This window comes from Ictalurus punctatus, chromosome 3, assembly GCF_001660625.3.
Source record: "Ictalurus punctatus breed USDA103 chromosome 3, Coco_2.0, whole genome shotgun sequence".
Lineage (NCBI taxonomy): Eukaryota > Metazoa > Chordata > Actinopteri > Siluriformes > Ictaluridae > Ictalurus > Ictalurus punctatus.
In genome coordinates, this window is record NC_030418.2 from 7363251 (window position 1) to 7381093 (window position 17843).

Genomic DNA, 17843 nt, shown 5'->3' on the forward strand with positions numbered 1-17843 from the left:
GCACTGGCCGGACATCGAACCACCACTGCTTATCATAAACGATCAATGACAACGCAGTGTGCTTTTCACTTAAGTATTGTGCTGATTCAACAGTTTGGTTTCAAAATAGAAAAGGAGCATCCTAAGTCTAAGTATCCTAAGTATCCTAAGTCATCCTAAGTATATTTCAGCAGCATGGAGTACCCTAGTTTGGACAGTTGTATTGATAAGGCTTGTGAAGTGCTTTGGGTGAAGGCTCATGCAACACAAGCGTCTCCAAAACTCAGTTGTGGGTTGGCCTGGAATCTAACCCGGACTTCACAGAGTGTGCTTTTCAGGTAAGTATTGTGCTGACTCAGCAATTTGGTTTAAAAGTTTCAAGGAGCCTCTCTTGCATATTTCAGCAGCATGAAGTTCATCTATTACCCTACTTTGGTCAGAATTGATAAGGCTTGTGAAGTGTTTTGGGTGAAGGCTCAATATTCAAAACCCTGCTATGCATTGGCCGGGAATCGAACCCGGGCCTCCCGCGTGGCAGGCGAGAATTCTACCACTGAAACACCAATGCCTGTGTTAAAGAACCAAGGAGCTCGGAGAGTACGATTTACACCTAAGTACTGTGCCGCTTCAGCAATTTGCGTTAAAAGTCTAAAGGAGAAGGCTCAATATACAAAACTCCTTTGTGCACTGGCCGGAAATCGAACCACCACTGCTTATCATAAACGATCAATGACAACGCAGCGTGCTTTTCACTTAAGTATTGTGCTGAATCAACAGTTTGGTTTCAAAATAGAAAAGGAGCATCCTAAGTCTAAGTATCCTAAGTCATCCTAAGTATATTTCAGCAGCATGGAGTACCCTAGTTTGGTCAGAATTGATAAGGCTTGTAAAGTTCTCTGGGTGAAGGCTCTTGCAACACAAGCGTCTCCAAAACTCAGTTGTGCGTTGGCCTGGAATCTAACCCGGACTTCACAGAGTGTGCTTTCAGGAAAGTATTGTGCTGACTCAGCAATTTGGTTTAAAATTCTAAAAGAGCCTCTATTGTATATTTCAGCAGCATGAAGTTCGTCTACTACCGTAGTTTGGACAGAATTGATAAGGCTTGTGAAGTGCTTTGGGTGAAGGCTCTTGCAACACAAGCGTCTCCAAAACTCAGTTGTGCGTTGGCCTGGAATGTAACCCGGACTTCACAGAGTGTGCTTTTCAGGTAAGTATTGTGCTGACTCAGCAATTTGGTTTAAAATTTTCAAGGAGCCTCTCTTGCATATTTCAGCAGCATGAAGTTCTTCTACTACCGTAGTTTGGACAGAATTGATAAGGCTTGTGAAGTGCTTTGGGTGAAGGCTCTTGCAACACAAGCGTCTCCAAAACTCAGTTGTGGGTTGGCCTGGAATGTAACCCGGACTTCACAGAGTGTGCTTTTCAGGTAAGTATTGTGCTGAATCAACAGTTTGGTTTCAAAATAGATAAGGAGCATCCTAAGTCTAAGTATCCTAAGTATCCTAAGTCATCCTAAGTATATTTCAGCAGCATGGAGTACCCTAGTTTTGTCAGAATTGATAAGGCTTGTGAAGTGCTTTGGGTGAAGGCTCAATATTCAAAACCCTGCTATGCATTGGCCTGGAATCTAACCCGGACTTCACAGAGTGCGCTTTCAGGTAAGTATTGTGCTGACTCAGCAATTTGGTTTAAAATTCGAAAGGAGCCTCACTTGCATATTTCAGCAGCATGAAGTTCTTCTACTACCGTAGTTTGGATAGAATTCATAAGGCCTGTGAAGTTCTTTGGGTGAAGGCTCAATATTCAAAACCCTGCTATGCATTGGCCGGGAATCGGACCCGGGCCTCCCGCGTGGCAGGCGAGAATTCTACCACTGAAACACCAATGCCTTTGTTAAAGAACCAAGGAGTTCGGAGAGTACGATTTACACCTAAGTACTGTGCCGCTTCAGCAATTTGCGTTAAAAGTCTAAAGGAGAAGGCTCAATATACAAAACTCATTTGTGCACTGGCCGGACATCGAACCACCACTGCTTATCATAAACGATCAATGACAACGCAGTGTGCTTTTCACTTAAGTATTGTGCTGATTCAACAGTTTGGTTTCAAAATAGAAAAGGAGCATCCTAAGTCTAAGTATCCTAAGTATCCTAAGTCATCCTAAGTATATTTCAGCAGCATGGAGTACCCTAGTTTGGACAGTTGTATTGATAAGGCTTGTGAAGTGCTTTGGGTGAAGGCTCATGCAACACAAGCGTCTCCAAAACTCAGTTGTGGGTTGGCCTGGAATCTAACCCGGACTTCACAGAGTGTGCTTTTCAGGTAAGTATTGTGCTGACTCAGCAATTTGGTTTAAAATTTTCAAGGAGCCTCTCTTGCACATTTCAGCAGCATGAAGTTCATCTATTACCCTACTTTGGTCAGAATTGATAAGGCTTGTGAAGTGTTTTGGGTGAAGGCTCAATATTCAAAACCCTGCTATGCATTGGCCGGGAATCGAACCCGGGCCTCCCGCGTGGTAGGCGAGAATTCTACCACTGAAACACCAATGCCTGTGTTAAAGAACCAAGGAGTTCGGAGAGTACGATTTACACCTAAGTACTGTGCCGCTTCAGCAATTTGCGTTAAAAGTCTAAAGGAGAAGGCTCAATATACAAAACTCCTTTGTGCACTGGCCGGAAATCGAAACACCATTTGCAACTTCTAGATCATCTGTCCTCATCCTATTTGACCTCTCTGCTGCTTTTGACACTGTGAATCAGCAGATCCTCCTGTCAACTCTCTCCAGCCTAGGCATCACCGGAACGGCTCTATGCTGGATTGAATCCTCTCTCTCAGACAGATCCTTCAAGGTATTGTGGAGGGGAGGTATTTCTGAAACTCAGCAACTCACAACTGGGGTTCCTCAGGGGTCAGTTCTAGGTCCACTGCTCTTTTCTATTTACACTACATCTCTGGGGCAGGTGCTTGAGTCTCATGGCTTCTCATACCATTGCTATGCTGATGACACCCAGTTCTATTTGTCCTTGCAGCCTGGTACAACGTCAAGAAAGTCAGACCCTCTCTCATCAAACAGGTTATACAGCTACTAGGGATGTCACAATACCAAAAATCTAGTAGTCAGTACTGATACCACCTAAAGTACATGATACTCGATAACAAAGTTGGTACCACGGTGTGGTATAAAAAAACTAAAAAATAAAATTAAAAACTCCTGGAGGACATCCTCCTCTGGTTAATACTGGAAAAGAAAGAGAGAGGGGGATATTTTAGTTATCAAACACTGCCTGACAATGACTAATAAAACAGTGCTGTGCTAATAACAAAGTGCTAAGGTGCCCTACTAAGCACACACACACACACACACACACACACACACACACACACACACACACACTTTATACTCTCAATGCGAGCATTAGTATAAAATTCACTGATATAGTGGCAGGCCAAAAAGATTTATTACACCGTTAAAAGCTCAATAATTATTAGTGACATTAGGCTACATTTTGCTGACAGGACACAGGCTGAATAGCGATGCATGGTGGCCCATTAGGAGGTTGTTTATAACATTGCAATGCTTTAGCATCGTTAACAAATAACTTGCTATCGGAAACATTACATGGAGCATAACGTTAGCTGGTTTCACGGCAACAATGACTTCTGCCTCAAACAAACTTAAGATAGGGCCCGTCTTTCACGGGCTTTGCCAAATGACAGGTGTTTCCTCACTTTGTTTAAAATGAATGATGGCATTGGTTGCACACCGGCAACCCGATGGTAACTTTCCTCTCAATGAGCTTTCCTCCCTTTTCCTCTCAATGAGCCAGGGCATCGCTAAAATTGTCGCCATCTTCTGTAGTTTTTCACGTGTGCTTGTAAAACACTTGCTCATATTTGCTGCCACCTTCAGTTCTGGAAGAATTACAACCTTGGTACCTTCATTACTAACCAGTACCTATGCTACTGCAAAAAAACAAGTACCGTCACGTTATAAATGTAAATGTAATTGAAGGAACGATGAATGGAGCCCTTTACTGGAAGATTCTTCAGAAGAATCTGCTGCCATCCATCAGATGATGAAGATGAGACATGGGTGGACCTTTCAGCAGGACAATTATCCAAAGCATACAGCAAAGGAAACTCTAAATTGGTTTCAGAGAAAAAAAAAAAAAAAAAAAAAAAAAAAAAAAAAAAAAACGAGGTGTTAGAATGACCCAGTCAATCAGCTGACTTGAATCCAATTGAACAAGATTTAAAGACAATATGTTTAGAAGAACGGGCCAAAAGTACACCTGAATACTATGGCCGATTAATTTCTTCATAAAAGAAGCGTCTTGAAGCTGACATTACAAACAAAGGCTTCTCCACTAAGTAGGGAATTACGAAGGGAATTTGGCCGGTGTGTTACCTCATATTTATACCCCTGTGAAACAGGAAGTCATGGGTGAACAATTTCCTGTTCCTAGTGGTCACGTTTCGTGACGCAACGGAGATAAGGTAGGATGCAAGCGCAGGTTGAACAACAGTTTTATTTAAAGAGAGGCAGGCAGACAAATCCAAAACGTGATCCAAAAACATAAACCAGTAACATGCAAGGTTCAGGCAATCGGCAAACAGGCATAAACGAGGCAAGGCAGGAAACAAGGTCGTGGTCTCGGGATACAGGGTCGATATACCAAACCTGAAACATAAACAACAGCGAGGGACTGGTAGCGGAGAAACCAGAGTGAACTTAACAAACGAAACTAAACATGACATGAACTAAGACTAAGACTAAGAATCGAAACATGAAACTATGGACTGTGACTGTGGTTATCTATCGTAAGGACTCTAAACTAATCTACTACAACTCATTCAACATCCTGCGTTGTGTGCTGGGAGGCGCGCAGTATATATGCGGTAATCAGCCTCGTAATGGCTGACGGCTGAGGACGATTCAGACACACTATTATTCAGGAAACAATAGCCAATGACAGAACGGGGAGGAGACATAACAGAAACAAACAAATGCACGTGTAGAAATGTCACGATTGTCCACAAGGGAAAAGCAGGTCCTCGTGCACGCGTGCTCACATGCTCCACAGCATGCTGCATAAAGGGGAACACGTGACAGAACTCCCCCCGAAGGGCACTCCTCCCAGAGTGCCATGAAACATCCATCTCCATTGGCGGCCCCAGCCCCCTGGACAGAATGTCCCAAGCAGAGCCTGGAGACCACATGGCGTTCTTGGCGAAACAAAAAAGCAGAGCGACGTACACGGCAGAGCAGGAAAGCAGAGCGACGTCCTCGGCGGAGCATGGAAGCAGAGCGACGTCCTCAGCTGAACAGGTAGGCAGAGCGACGACCACAGCCGGGCAGACAGGCTGAGCGAAGTCCTCGGCTGAGCAGGGAAACAGAGCGACGATCACAGCCGGGCAGGCAGGCTGAGCGACGTCCTCGGCGGAGCAGGGAAGCAGGGCGACATCCTCGTCGGAGCATGAAAGCGGAGTGACATCCCCGGCTGAACAGGTAGGCAGAGCAACGACCACAGCTGGGCAGGCAGGCTGAGCGACATCCTCATGAAGCATGAAGGCAGAGCGTGGGTCTCCGTGAGGCCCGGGAGAGGAGCGTGGGTCTCCGTGAGGCCCGGGAGAGGAGCGTGGGTCTCCGTGAGGCCCGGGAGAGGAGCGTGGGTCTCCGTGAGGCCCGGGAGAGGAGCGTGGGTCTCCGTGAGGCCCGGGAGAGGAGCGTGGGTCTCCGTGAGGCCCGGGAGAGGAGCGTGGGTCTCCGTGAGGCCCGGGAGAGGAGCGTGGGTCTCCGTGAGGCCCGGGAGAGGAGCGTGGGTCTCCGTGAGGCCCGGGAGAGGAGCGTGGGTCTCCGTGAGGCCCGGGAGAGGAGCGTGGGTCTCCGTGAGGCCCGGGAGAGGAGCGTGGGTCTCCGTGAGGCCCGGGAGAGGAGCGTGGGTCTCCGTGAGGCCCGGGAGAGGAGCGTGGGTCTCCGTGAGGCCCGGGAGAGGAGCGTGGGTCTCCGTGAGGCCCGGGAGAGGAGCGTGGGTCTCCGTGAGGCCCGGGAGAGGAGCGTGGGTCTCCGTGAGGCCCGGGAGAGGAGCGTGGGTCTCCGTGAGGCCCGGGAGAGGAGCGTGGGTCTCCGTGAGGCCCGGGAGAGGAGCGTGGGTCTCCGTGAGGCCCGGGAGAGGAGCGTGGGTCTCCGTGAGGCCCGGGAGAGGAGCGTGGGTCTCCGTGAGGCCCGGGAGAGGAGCGTGGGTCTCCGTGAGGCCCGGGAGAGGAGCATAGCTCTCCTCGAAGCAGGAGGGGGGAACGATGTTCGCCATGGAGTAGGAAGGCTGAGTGACGACCTCAGCCGAGCGGGGAGGCTGAGCGACGTCCACAGCCGAGCGGGGAGGCTGAGCGACGTCCACAGCCGAGCGGGGAGGCTGAGCGACGTCCACAGCCGAGCGGGGAGGCTGAGCGACGTCCACAGCGGAACAGGAAGGTTGCAGCTCTGGAGTTGAGATCACCTCGTAGATCTCAGGCCGTGTCGGTAGACTCAGACGTGAGCAGAACCTGGGCGGCTGAGTCGGCAGACTCGGGCGTGAGCAGAACTTGGCTGTGCGTGTCAGCAGACTCGGGCTTTGGCAGAACTTGGGTGGTCGTGTCGTTTGTCTTGAGCGTGGGCTGAACTTGGGCGACCGGGTCGGTAGACTGCGAGAGCGATGACACCAAATTTAACACGCCTGCTCCCCATTCACACCTGAGACCTTGTAACACTAACAAGTCACATGACACCGGGGAGGGAAGATGGCTAATTGGGCCAACTTTGGACATTTTCACTTAGGGGTGTACTCACTTTTGTTGCCAGTGGTTTAGACATTAATGGCTGTGTGTTGAGTTATTTTGAGGGGACAGCAAATTTACACTGTTACACAAGCTGTACACTCACTACTTTAGCAAAGTGTCATTTCTTCAGTGTTCTCACATTAAAAGATATAATCATATATTTAGAAAAATGTGAGGGGTGTACTCACTTTTGCAAGATACTGTGTATATGAGAGAGAGAGAGAGAGAGAGAGAGAGAGAGAGAGAGAGAGAGAGAGAGAGAAACACACTGAATGTTGTGGAATGTCTGCAGAAGTTAATTTTAGTTAGTTATTATCATTATCACCATGATTATCACTGTATGATAACAACCTTACCAGCAACTCTTTATAACTCTCAGTTAATAAGGGAGTGGAATCCTGGATCCTGAAGACATTTCCATGATGGAAAACGTAAAGTTACAACTTTACCTCTCCTCATAGAAAACTTCAGCATTTCAATGATTACATATGTTTTATTTATTTATTTGTGGGTTTGTTTATATAGCATGTCTACAATACGTGAAAAAATTTGCTATAAAACAATAAGAATTTGGAATGAGTGCATCCACAGTATATAAACATATTACTTGAATTACAGCCTGCACTACTGTCAGAGCTGCTGTTATAGACAATTAATCAACACCTTACAAATCAATGAAAATAGAGAAAACAACTGGAAGTGTGGTGTAGTTGGGAATGATTAGGCCATTAACAGGCCAGATAGAAATATGTATAATCCACTTTCAGGAACCAACAATTAAGAAAATATATTAAAAACTCTAAAATAATGTATATTGGATTAAATTATAGAGGCTTATAATGATTCAGTTTATTCAGGTCTTTAGAGACCTAGACTTATAAAAACAACAAGCCTAGTATCATATATATTTGTATGAGAAATTAGCAAATACATTGTTGTCTGCTGTGACAAGTATTGTGTATGTGCAACATGCTTGTTTTACGATTACTTGTATCAAATATTTTTTTTGTGAAATGTACAGAGTATATCTTAATCCCTTCCCAGTACAGACATGTTGATATCTGAGTATTAGTCATCCCATTCCAAAACCATGGGCATTACTATGGAGTTGTTCCCCCTTTTCTCCACTTTTCTGAGAAGGCTTTCTACTAGATTTTGGACTGTGGCCGAGGGGATTCATGCAGGATGTCAGAGTTCTTCCAAATCAACCTTGGTAAACCATGTCTTCATGGACCTCACTTTGTGCACAGGGACATTGACATGCTGGAACTGACTTGGGCATCTTAGTTCAAATGAAAGAAAATCTTAATGCTACTGCAATTGAAAGGCGTTCTAGACAACTGTACAGCTTTGGAACACCCTGATGTGTTTGTGTTATGGTTAAGTGTCCACATAATTCTGGCCATAGAGTACATAGAAATCTATCTATCTATCTATCTATCTATAAATTTTCTTGTATACTTACGTTCCAGAAACAGCCATGCAATTCCAAGCCATGTTTTGGATTATGAGCAGATCATTTCTTTCTCCACATTTTGGCTTTTCCATCACTTTGGTAGAGCTTAATCTTGGTTCCAGAACTTTTGTGGCTCATCTCTGTGCTTCTTGTTTAAACAATCAATCTAACTGGACACACCTGGGTGACAAGAAACACCTGTCGGTCACATGCTTCAATATTTTGGATCACTTGAAAAATGGGTGGGTTCAAACAAAAGGTGCCACGTTTTACGTTGTTTAACACATCTAGATGTCAATATCAGGAATTGAAAGCTGAAATTCTGATCTATTGCGCCAAACCCGAATGTCTTCAGTGTATGCTAAAAGCAACTTTCCGATAACTTTCCCCGGAGGGGACCATAGCTCAGCGGCTACGGGTGGTTGTCTTTGACAGACATAGGAACTACAGTTGCGAGTACTCGTTCCCTTCCTGGAACAAAACCGTGACGCACTTGACTTACTTCCTGTTTACAAGCTTATCTGACAACCATTCATTTCTACATCATTTAACCAACCAGAATTCCAGCTATTTTCATGTAGGATCGACAGCTCTTACCGTCATGATTCCGTACACTGTAAACATTAAACTAGCTGCACGGACACTTACCGGGACTCTCAGTTTACAAAACAAAACTGCAGTTGACTGGTGAGTAGAATTAGCTAGCATAGTGGCTAATCGGCGCTTCTAATTAATATGCGCTTGTGTTTCAGGTTTAGCAACGTTTTTAATTTATTTTTTTATTCATTTTATATAATGTACGCAATATTGAATCGCTCTGAGACGCATGTCTGTCTACAAGCGCTGTCAAGTGATTCTGCGTGTTTGTTTACCATCCAGGTGGGCGCTCATGATCTTGCTTTTATAGGCTTAACATTTATTATACTTAGCTGCGTGGATTTCAGTTTTACTAGCATGCATTTGCACAAAACTAGTTTACATTTGACATGAAATCAGCGCAGGAAATTTCAGCGTATTGTTACAAATTCCAATCTTAATATTCATACACTGCAGCATAACAAGCACCAAAATAAAGCTTTGTTTAATATAATAGTACGCGAGCAAATTTTCGGTCGTGAGGCACAGGGTGTTATTGCTGTCTTTTTAAGGGGACCTTGCTTTGCAGTTCCTTCTATACATTTACCTCTGAAACTATTGGAACGGCAAGGCCAATTAATGTCTCAAACCCAAGTACCATCCACAAGATGGATATAAGACGAGATTTAAGGATTTCAACTTTTACTTCCTGGCATTTACATCTAGATAAACAACATAAAACATAGAACCTTTTGTATCAGACCACTCAGTTTTAGGTGAGCACAAGTATAGGAACAGAAGTCTTGAAATAAGTTAGTCAATAGCACTTAATATTTGGTTGCATATCCCTTGCTTGCAATAGGTGCATCGAGCCTGCTACTCACTGACATCATCAAATTGTTGGTTTCTTCTTTTGTGATGCTTTTCCAGGCTTTTACAGCAGCCTCTTTCAGTTGTTTGTTTTGGGGTGAGGGGTTCTCGCTTCAGTCCCCTCTTCAAGAGGTGAAGTGCTGCTTATTGGGTTAAATTCTGGTGATTGACCAGTCTAACACCCCTCCCCCCCTCCCCTCCCTCCCCCCCCCCCCCCTGAAATTCTAAACTCTCTTTTCATATTCATCTTTTGATCTCAAACCCAAACTGCAAAAACAAATGAATTGGCCTTGACACTCCAATAGTTTAGGAGGGGACTGTAAATAACACCAAACCAAAAGGAAAAAAATATGCCTTTATTGTTATTGTTTTCTTATTTTTGATAATGACTTTTCTATAAAAAAAATCTCTTACAGTTTATGTAATATTGATCAAGCTGACAAAGAGCTTGGCAAAAAAAAATCTAACCAGCGTGGTAATATGTTGCTTCTGGTCATCAGTGCCATGTTCTTTCTTCTGTGTGTTTTACAGCTGTTGCGTACGTTACAGTTATAAACCTACTAGGCGTGGCAGCAGAGGTGGCAGTGTAACATGTTTACAAACAGTAGTGGATTACACAGCTGAAGGGATTTCACTGCACTCACCTCCTCTGTGTGAGGAAAAATTAGGTTGCTGTAATGTGACAGAGTGAGTCCCGAAGGCAGAGGTTGTGAAATACAACCGCTGTTTTGGGGGGCACAAAAAGGCATGAGGTTGATCAAGTAACAAACAAACAAGCAAAAAAAGAAGATGGGAAATCTGTCAGTTTGCATAATTGCTAAACTACTAGCTAAAATTACTAGTGCAGGTTCAGTGGAAAACAACTGGGCTGGCCATTCCATTGAAATGCAAAACTATATGTTTTGCCATTTTTTGCTATATGATGGCATCAGCATTGCCATCATGCATACTTTTTACCCCGCACTAGATAACAGAATATTATTATTGTTAGCAAGCACTAAGCCAGAGAGGCCTGACTCTTGTTCCAGATCTCAAGTGTGTCAATTTAAAAATTAAAAAAAAAAAAATTACACCATCATATGTACTATGGCGAATCTGACAGATAATCAAATCTTCAATAAATTCATGATTTATTAGTTTGGGATTCAATTCCAAAAAAAAAAAAAAAATAGCAGGCTGATCTAATTACCAACTAAATAATATCAGCTATATTTTATAATGCATAACAGATATAATTTAGCTGGTAATTAGATCAGACAGTTAGTTCTTGACTTTGCAGTTTAACGGTAACAAAACCTAACTTAGACTACTTTAAACTAGCCAGATACTAGCAAGCTAAACTAGCTAGTTAGCTACCAGTGTTGATTAGCTAACTTAAACATTTTATTAGTAGATTCTGATAACCAGACAATCTCAAGAAATCTTAGACATATTTAACCAGAAGTCTATTGGGAAAATTCTTTTACAGTACATGTTAACGTTCTGTTATTCTGTTGTCTGTTTTAGGTGCTTCATGCAATGCAGAATTTTTCATGTCTGATTGTGTTGTGGGTTTTTTACAATGTATAGAGTTTACACAGTCATATTTTTGTGAACTTCCACCAAAAAAAATGTTAATAATGTTTTTTGACAAATTGTTCACTTGTACTTCTTTCTTGTTTCTCTGTGTAAACAATATTCTAAAAATTATTATATTACTTTTGGTGGGTAAAAAAAAAAGGTATTTTGCTTAGTTTACTAAAGTTGCTAAGAAAACAATGTATTTTTGTGAAAAACATTTTATTCAAAATGGAACATTTCGCACTAAGCCTTAATATTTCTTATCGTATCTGATTACAATAGGCCTTCTGATTGTATTTTGCACAATACAATTATATTCATCAGCTAAACATGATATTTAAAGTTTCGTTACATCTGTTCAATGTATATTTCTTATCTGTGCCATTGAGATAGTTCTGAGGTAGTTTTGGCTGAACAAGTTATTATTGTTTTTTACTTTTTTAGTCAACACAACAGTGCAGCTTGTTCTGCAAAGTCAGATTTAATGATGAACTGAATGTATCAGTAAAAAGTTGAGTAAATGAAGAAATTGAGAATATAATTAATTTTTTTTTATGGTGTAAGAAAAACCAAAGGGAAAAAAATCTATAAATTAGGAGCTAGGTTTAGTAGGAAATAACTGTCTATTGGGGTGATGATAATATTAACTAAAATATAATCAAATTAAAAATATTTGTGACACAGTCACAACTGTGACTCAGCCTAGAGGAGAATCCAACAAAAGTCAGTGAGTGGATAAGGTCAGGGAATTAGTCATAGAAACAATGGAGTAAGTGGCCCTACTTGAAATTTTTTTTTGTCACAGTGCAGTAAATGGTTTTTGGTAAAAAAAAAAATTTGTCAGTTGTAGGGGCAGGGGTAGATCAGAGGTTAACTCTAACCTAGTGATCAGTAGATTGTAAGTTAAAATCCCAAGACTGCCAGAAAGCCTCTGTTGGAGCAAGGATATTAACGCACAGCCTCTCTCATTTGTAAAACTTTTAATTGAATTTAAAAATGATCAACCCCTTTTTATATATTAGAACTTTTTGGAATGCAAACACTGCATTCCAATATTAGAACCTTATCCTAACTGTGAAGCAAAGGGATTGCAGTATCATGGTTTTGGGCTGTGTTGAATTCTGAATTGTACCAGCAAATTCTACAGGACAATGTCAGGGTATCCGCCGTAAACTGAAGCTTAACCGTAAGTGGGTCATGCAGCAAGACAAAAGTCTAAGCATACAAGTCATCACAAACGTGCATAAAGAACATAATGTGACTCACCATATTTTAGTTTTTAAAAAATAGTTTTGGTGATGATATGTGTAGCAGATATTATTCGCAGCAGTGGACCTCTTCTGTGTCCCACAACGTTCCCCTGCCACTCATGGTACACGTGTGTTGTGAAACTAATGATGTCATCATCGGCTAAAACACACACGCAGGTTACTTTACTTCCTGAACAAGTGTGGACCCGAGTATGAGTTGCGTTCACGTTCACGGGAATGCAGGCTCAGCTCCAGAGCAACCGAACTCAGACCACCTACAGGTAGTCTCGGGTTCGGTACTGCGGTGCACATGACCGCTTACCAATTTACCATTACCAATTTTCTCATGCAAACTGCACTAAGCTGCCAGTTTGAAAGCCCCCAGTTTTTTTTAAGGAGGAATGAGCCAAAATTCTGCCATTGTGCAGGATTGATCACCTGTTATTGGAAACTGCTCAAGGGGGTCACACTCGTTTCTGAAAACAAAGTTTCACATTCTTTTTCCAACAAAGATATTTAATGTTGTATAATTGTGCTCTATAAGTAAACGTAAAAACTATAATTTTTGTGTCATTTGTTTAATTGGGTTCTCTTTATCTAGTTTTAGGGCATTTAGGTCAAATTTATGAAGAAGGGTTCACAAACCTTCTAGTGGCATGATGGCTGCAAACAAGATATACCTGCTGTGGTTGTCTATAACAGAGAAGTGACTATAGCAGAAAGAAATAAGTAACAGAACATATTGATCTGGGAAAGATTTCCAAACAAGTCACAAAGATGAAACTTGACGAGTGTGGTGTATAGATGTGATTTATCTGGTCAGTTTGATTCCATTAAACCTACACTAGTGAAATAACCATGGTAACTTTTATTTCTTTTGTCGTTGCGTAGCGACAGTTTTTTTTCTTTTCATTTTTCTTTTATTTATTTTTTTATTATTATTTTTTTTTAAATTGCATGACAGCTCTATATCTTTATTGGCTACTGTAGGCATTATCCAATTCCTGTAGCTTGCACCCAGACAGTCTTCACTCACATACTGAAAAGGCAATCTCTGTCCCTGTGTCAGAATTACACCACTAAGCTATGCTTGTTCCTGCATTTAAAAAAAACAAAACAAAAAAAAAACATAGGTTGTAGCTTTGGCGTTGTTGCTTTGTGATTCATTTTCACTATTAAACAGAATTCAGAGAAAAAAAAATATATTGCTTATGGTTAAAAAAAAGAAATGAAAAGTACAAGGAACACACACCCATTCACACACTATAGACAATTTATGTTTGACAATGATGTCAAATATCCTACAACACATGTCTTTGGACTGGGGGAGGAAACTGGAGCACCCGGAGAAAACCCCCGAAGCACAGGGAGAACAGGGTGGAGAGGGGAATCGAATCTCCAATTGTGGATGTGCGAAGTAATCATACTAAGCACTAAGCCACCATGACCCCCTCATAAAAAATCTCTCTCTCAAATATTATGATAATTCACAACTAATTGTCTTAATTACATCGTAACATCTTTAAAACTGTTTATTACCTGAGAAACGCAGCCAATATAAGATGCTGAAAAATCCATGCTTACGTCACGTCTTGCATGTGTTGCTCTACTGATCATTTCAGGCTTCATCCCAAACTGTCCTGAAAAGAATATCAAAAGAGTTTTTATGTATTGCTTATATGCCACCTGGCAAATTATTCAGTATAGCGTTTGATTTTTGATATGGCATCAGTCATCTTTTCACCCATGTGATCTCTCTCTCTCTCTCTCGTGCTCTCTCTCTTCTCTTTTCCCCCTCAGGGGTTGGCAAGGTCTGATTGCTCAGGGATGCCACTCCAGCATCCTCATTATCGACCCAAAGACCGCTCAGACGATTCAGGTCTTGGAGAGACACAAAGCCAATGTTGTCAAGGTGAGTTTGAAGTATTTCTAAAACTGTCTCAATGATAACAAGGTTAAACGTAAAGGCGATGAGAGCAAAGTTTCTAACTGACTAATACTTTGTCCTGATGGTACATCTTTTTCTACTGAAAACAACAACAATATGTACTTGTATGCATCCAGTGCATATATCCACTTCAATTTTGCACAAATAAATGTACAAAAAGATATCTTTAAAATAAATCAATCAATCAAATTAGTGATTGGCCATTAGTGATGTCTATTAGTTCATGTGTAGTTCATGTTTAAGTGTTGGCAGATACTGAATCGTTGATTTGTCTTAACATACAGGTACATTTCTAAATCGGGTTATGCAGACCTATTTCTATAACACAACAACGTTTTGTAAATGTTCCAGGCTTTGCGATGTTTTTTTGAGCTGCTTGTTTACGGAATAGAAGAAATTATACTGGCCAAAATGACAGTTTTGGTTTTGTTTAAAATCTATTTTAATACTGGGTCTCATTTATCAAGATGGCTTAGATCGAATTTATCTGTAAGTCATATGCCAGAGCATTTTACAAGAGATGGAGCATTCATGAAAATCCAGTTGTCTGGGAAAAACATTCGTAACCTACGAGAACTCGTATCCACGAATTTGTGTAAATTGACAAATAGAGACTCCGTAACATGAAGCTTCTTCAAATTGTATAATTGGCAATGAGTCACTGCAAAGTTATCCATGATTACGCTAAGTTTAAAACACTTATTTCAATTACACACCAGTTTAATGAACATTAGATAAAAATAAATCAAGTTGTAGGTATAACCGCTGCAAAAAAACAATGTTGTTGAGCATATTGCACCAGGTGCCATTATAAAAGCTGTTGCCATTGGTTGGGAAGATTGCATGCAAAAACTAATAAGCATAATGTAGGTGAAAGAGCTTCCTAGAGTTCTCAGGAACATCATTATTAAACATCACCCGAATGGAATTAGCTACAGAGCCATAGCAAAGAGAAAAGACCTTAACACTCCTGTGAGTACAATTGGTTTAATAATATGTAGATGGAAAGTTCATGGAACCACAGCTAATCATCCTCTCCAAGGAAACAGTCTATTTAGAAACCACAAATGAAGGCACAATGATAAAATTATCAGAGTCACATTGTGCTTGATTTCCAGAATTTGAACTTAAAAGTTCAGAACCTTCTTATGTCATAATAGTTAAGAACAGAGAAAATCTTGATGATATGCTCACTAGACCCATTCATAGTCTTTATGAAGACAGCAAAAGTTATCAGCCATTATTGTTTACAGTGTGTTGATTGAAGCATGAAAAAATGCTTGCGCAGTCTCTGATCTTTCTTTCGTGGGTATTCACAGTAATACAGTGATGAACTTATGCTAATTTATTCAACTGAGCATCATCAACATCACTTAAATACTGAAAACTTGCAGAATATACATTATACATCAATCTCAACTTGAATATTATTAATTATTACTTATTAATATTAATTAATTATTACTTACTAATTATTATTATATTATTATTATATTAATATTAGAGCAATTACTAATGAGATATGTTGAAGAAATTTGACAGTAAGTTAACAATGAAATTCACTCAGCTGGGCGTCCACCATTACTCAAAGCCTATTGGCTGATTTCGGTCATGTGACTGGACTGTGATCATTTTTCCATAGCATGGCTTTATTTTAAATGGGAAATTCTGTGACCCTGATCTTTCCATCATCCAAGTACATTTATGAGATCATTCTTTAATGCTCAATCAACAGCCGTGCATGCACAACTCCAAAAATAAAGTTTTGTGACTCTGATCGTTTTTTCATTGTGGTCTTCAAATGTAAACATGATGGACTGAATGAAATATTAGGAGAGAGTAGAGGCTTTTTCCTTGAAACCCCAAACAGCTTGTGGTGGTGTAGGTGACTTTGGATTGTAGTTTTTTTGGCCCCAAGACGCAACTAACTTCTGCAATTCTCCAGCTGTGATCCTTGGAGCTGTTTTAGCTATTCGAATCATCCTCCTCACAGTGCGTTGAGACAATATAGACACATATCCAGTTGCAAATTGATTCATATCTGTTCCAGTTGACTGGTAATTCAATGCTTGTGCTATTTTTTTATAGCCACTTCCCATTTTGTGAAGCTCAACCACCTTTTGCCATACATCACAGCTATGTTCCTTGGTCTTGCGCATTGTTATAAATGACTAAGGGAATTTGGCATGTGTTACCTCATATATATACCTCTGTGAAACCGGAAGTCATGGTTGAACAATTTCCTGTTCCTAGTTACCCAGGTATACTAAAACAATGTAAAAAATCAATGGGAATATCCTTAAATATATTTTTCTCCTATGATTTTATAGGGGTGCCTATAATTGTTGCACTCCTATATTTAACAAAGATTTTATTTTTGATAAACCTGTGTTGTGTTTGCAGTTGTTTGATATCCATGAGAGCAGAGTATTTTGTGATTTATTTATTTATTTATTTATTTATTTTTAAACAAAAGACCAAAAGTTTCAACAATAAAGACAATTTTTCCCAGCCTTCTTTGCTCATATTTACCAAGGGTGCCAATATTAGTAGAAGGCACTGTATTCCTGTGAAATCCTGTTACTTGAGCTAAAGTGCAGAGCGCACACAAGAGAAGCTAATTAACCACAAAATACATTTTTCTTACTCCAGCTTTGTTATCCGTAAGGAGAGAGAAAGATATTAAAATTTTTGCTTTGTATTACATTCAACAACATTAGTCTTATACAGTAGCTTTAGAGCAGTGGTCATCAACCCTCTTCCTGGAGCTCTACCTTCCTGAAGACTTCCTGAAGAAGCTCTAACCATAATTGTGCCTACCTGACCATCTAATCATTGCCGTAAGAAGTTCTTGATCCACTAAAACAGGTGTGAGGTTAGTGATGAAGCCTGCAGGAAGGTAGATTTCAAGGAAGAGGGTTGGTGACCATTGCTCTTAATCAGTGATCCTAGAGATCTACCTTCCTGAACACTTCGGCTGCATTCGAAATTAGGTACTGTGACAGTACCTACTGCATTCAATTCAGTACTTATTGATCAGCCGTTGATAGAACACAGTACATACTGATCAGTATGTGTGTGTAGTATGAATACAATCCGGACATACTACATCCGCCATGTTTCCATTGTCATGTGACCTACAACAAAGAGCAGACGTTCTGCCTTCCACCATTCTGACAGCTCTTTCGTGCCAGTTCCCGTTGCCTTATGGGATAGCGCATTGTCCATTGGCTCCATGCTTCAGAATCTCGGCAGAAGCAGTAGGTCATCTGGGCATTTCTTGCCTACTGTTTTATGAAAACTGAGAATTCTGACATAGTACGCCTTACTGCATACTGCTTTTTGCCTACTTTATAGTAGGGTAGTGTGGATATTCGGATGCAGCC

The 17843-nt window shown here is 41.1% G+C and overlaps 1 protein-coding gene and 3 non-coding genes across 4 annotated transcripts in view; 1 reads left to right on the forward strand and 3 right to left on the reverse strand.

The window, feature by feature from the left end:
- Positions 1-476: 476 nt before the first annotated feature.
- Positions 477-547, reverse strand: trnag-gcc (transfer RNA glycine (anticodon GCC)). The gene has a single exon. It is a non-coding gene; the product is annotated as a tRNA-Gly (tRNA).
- Positions 548-1796: 1249 nt separating this feature from the next.
- Positions 1797-1867, reverse strand: trnag-gcc (transfer RNA glycine (anticodon GCC)). Its single transcript has one exon. It is a non-coding gene; the product is annotated as a tRNA-Gly (tRNA).
- A 592-nt stretch (positions 1868-2459) lies between these two features.
- Positions 2460-2530, reverse strand: trnag-acc (transfer RNA glycine (anticodon ACC)). The gene has a single exon. It is a non-coding gene; the product is annotated as a tRNA-Gly (tRNA).
- A 5975-nt stretch (positions 2531-8505) lies between these two features.
- The window catches only part of wdr11 (WD repeat domain 11), a 128756-nt gene continuing 119418 nt past the window's right edge, over positions 8506-17843 (forward strand). Inside the window, exons 1-2 of the mRNA XM_017464559.2 lie at positions 8506-8940; positions 14310-14421. Coding sequence (XP_017320048.1) covers positions 8855-8940; positions 14310-14421 — 198 coding nt within the window. The 5' untranslated portion in view covers positions 8506-8854. The remainder of the gene's footprint in view (positions 8941-14309; positions 14422-17843) is intronic.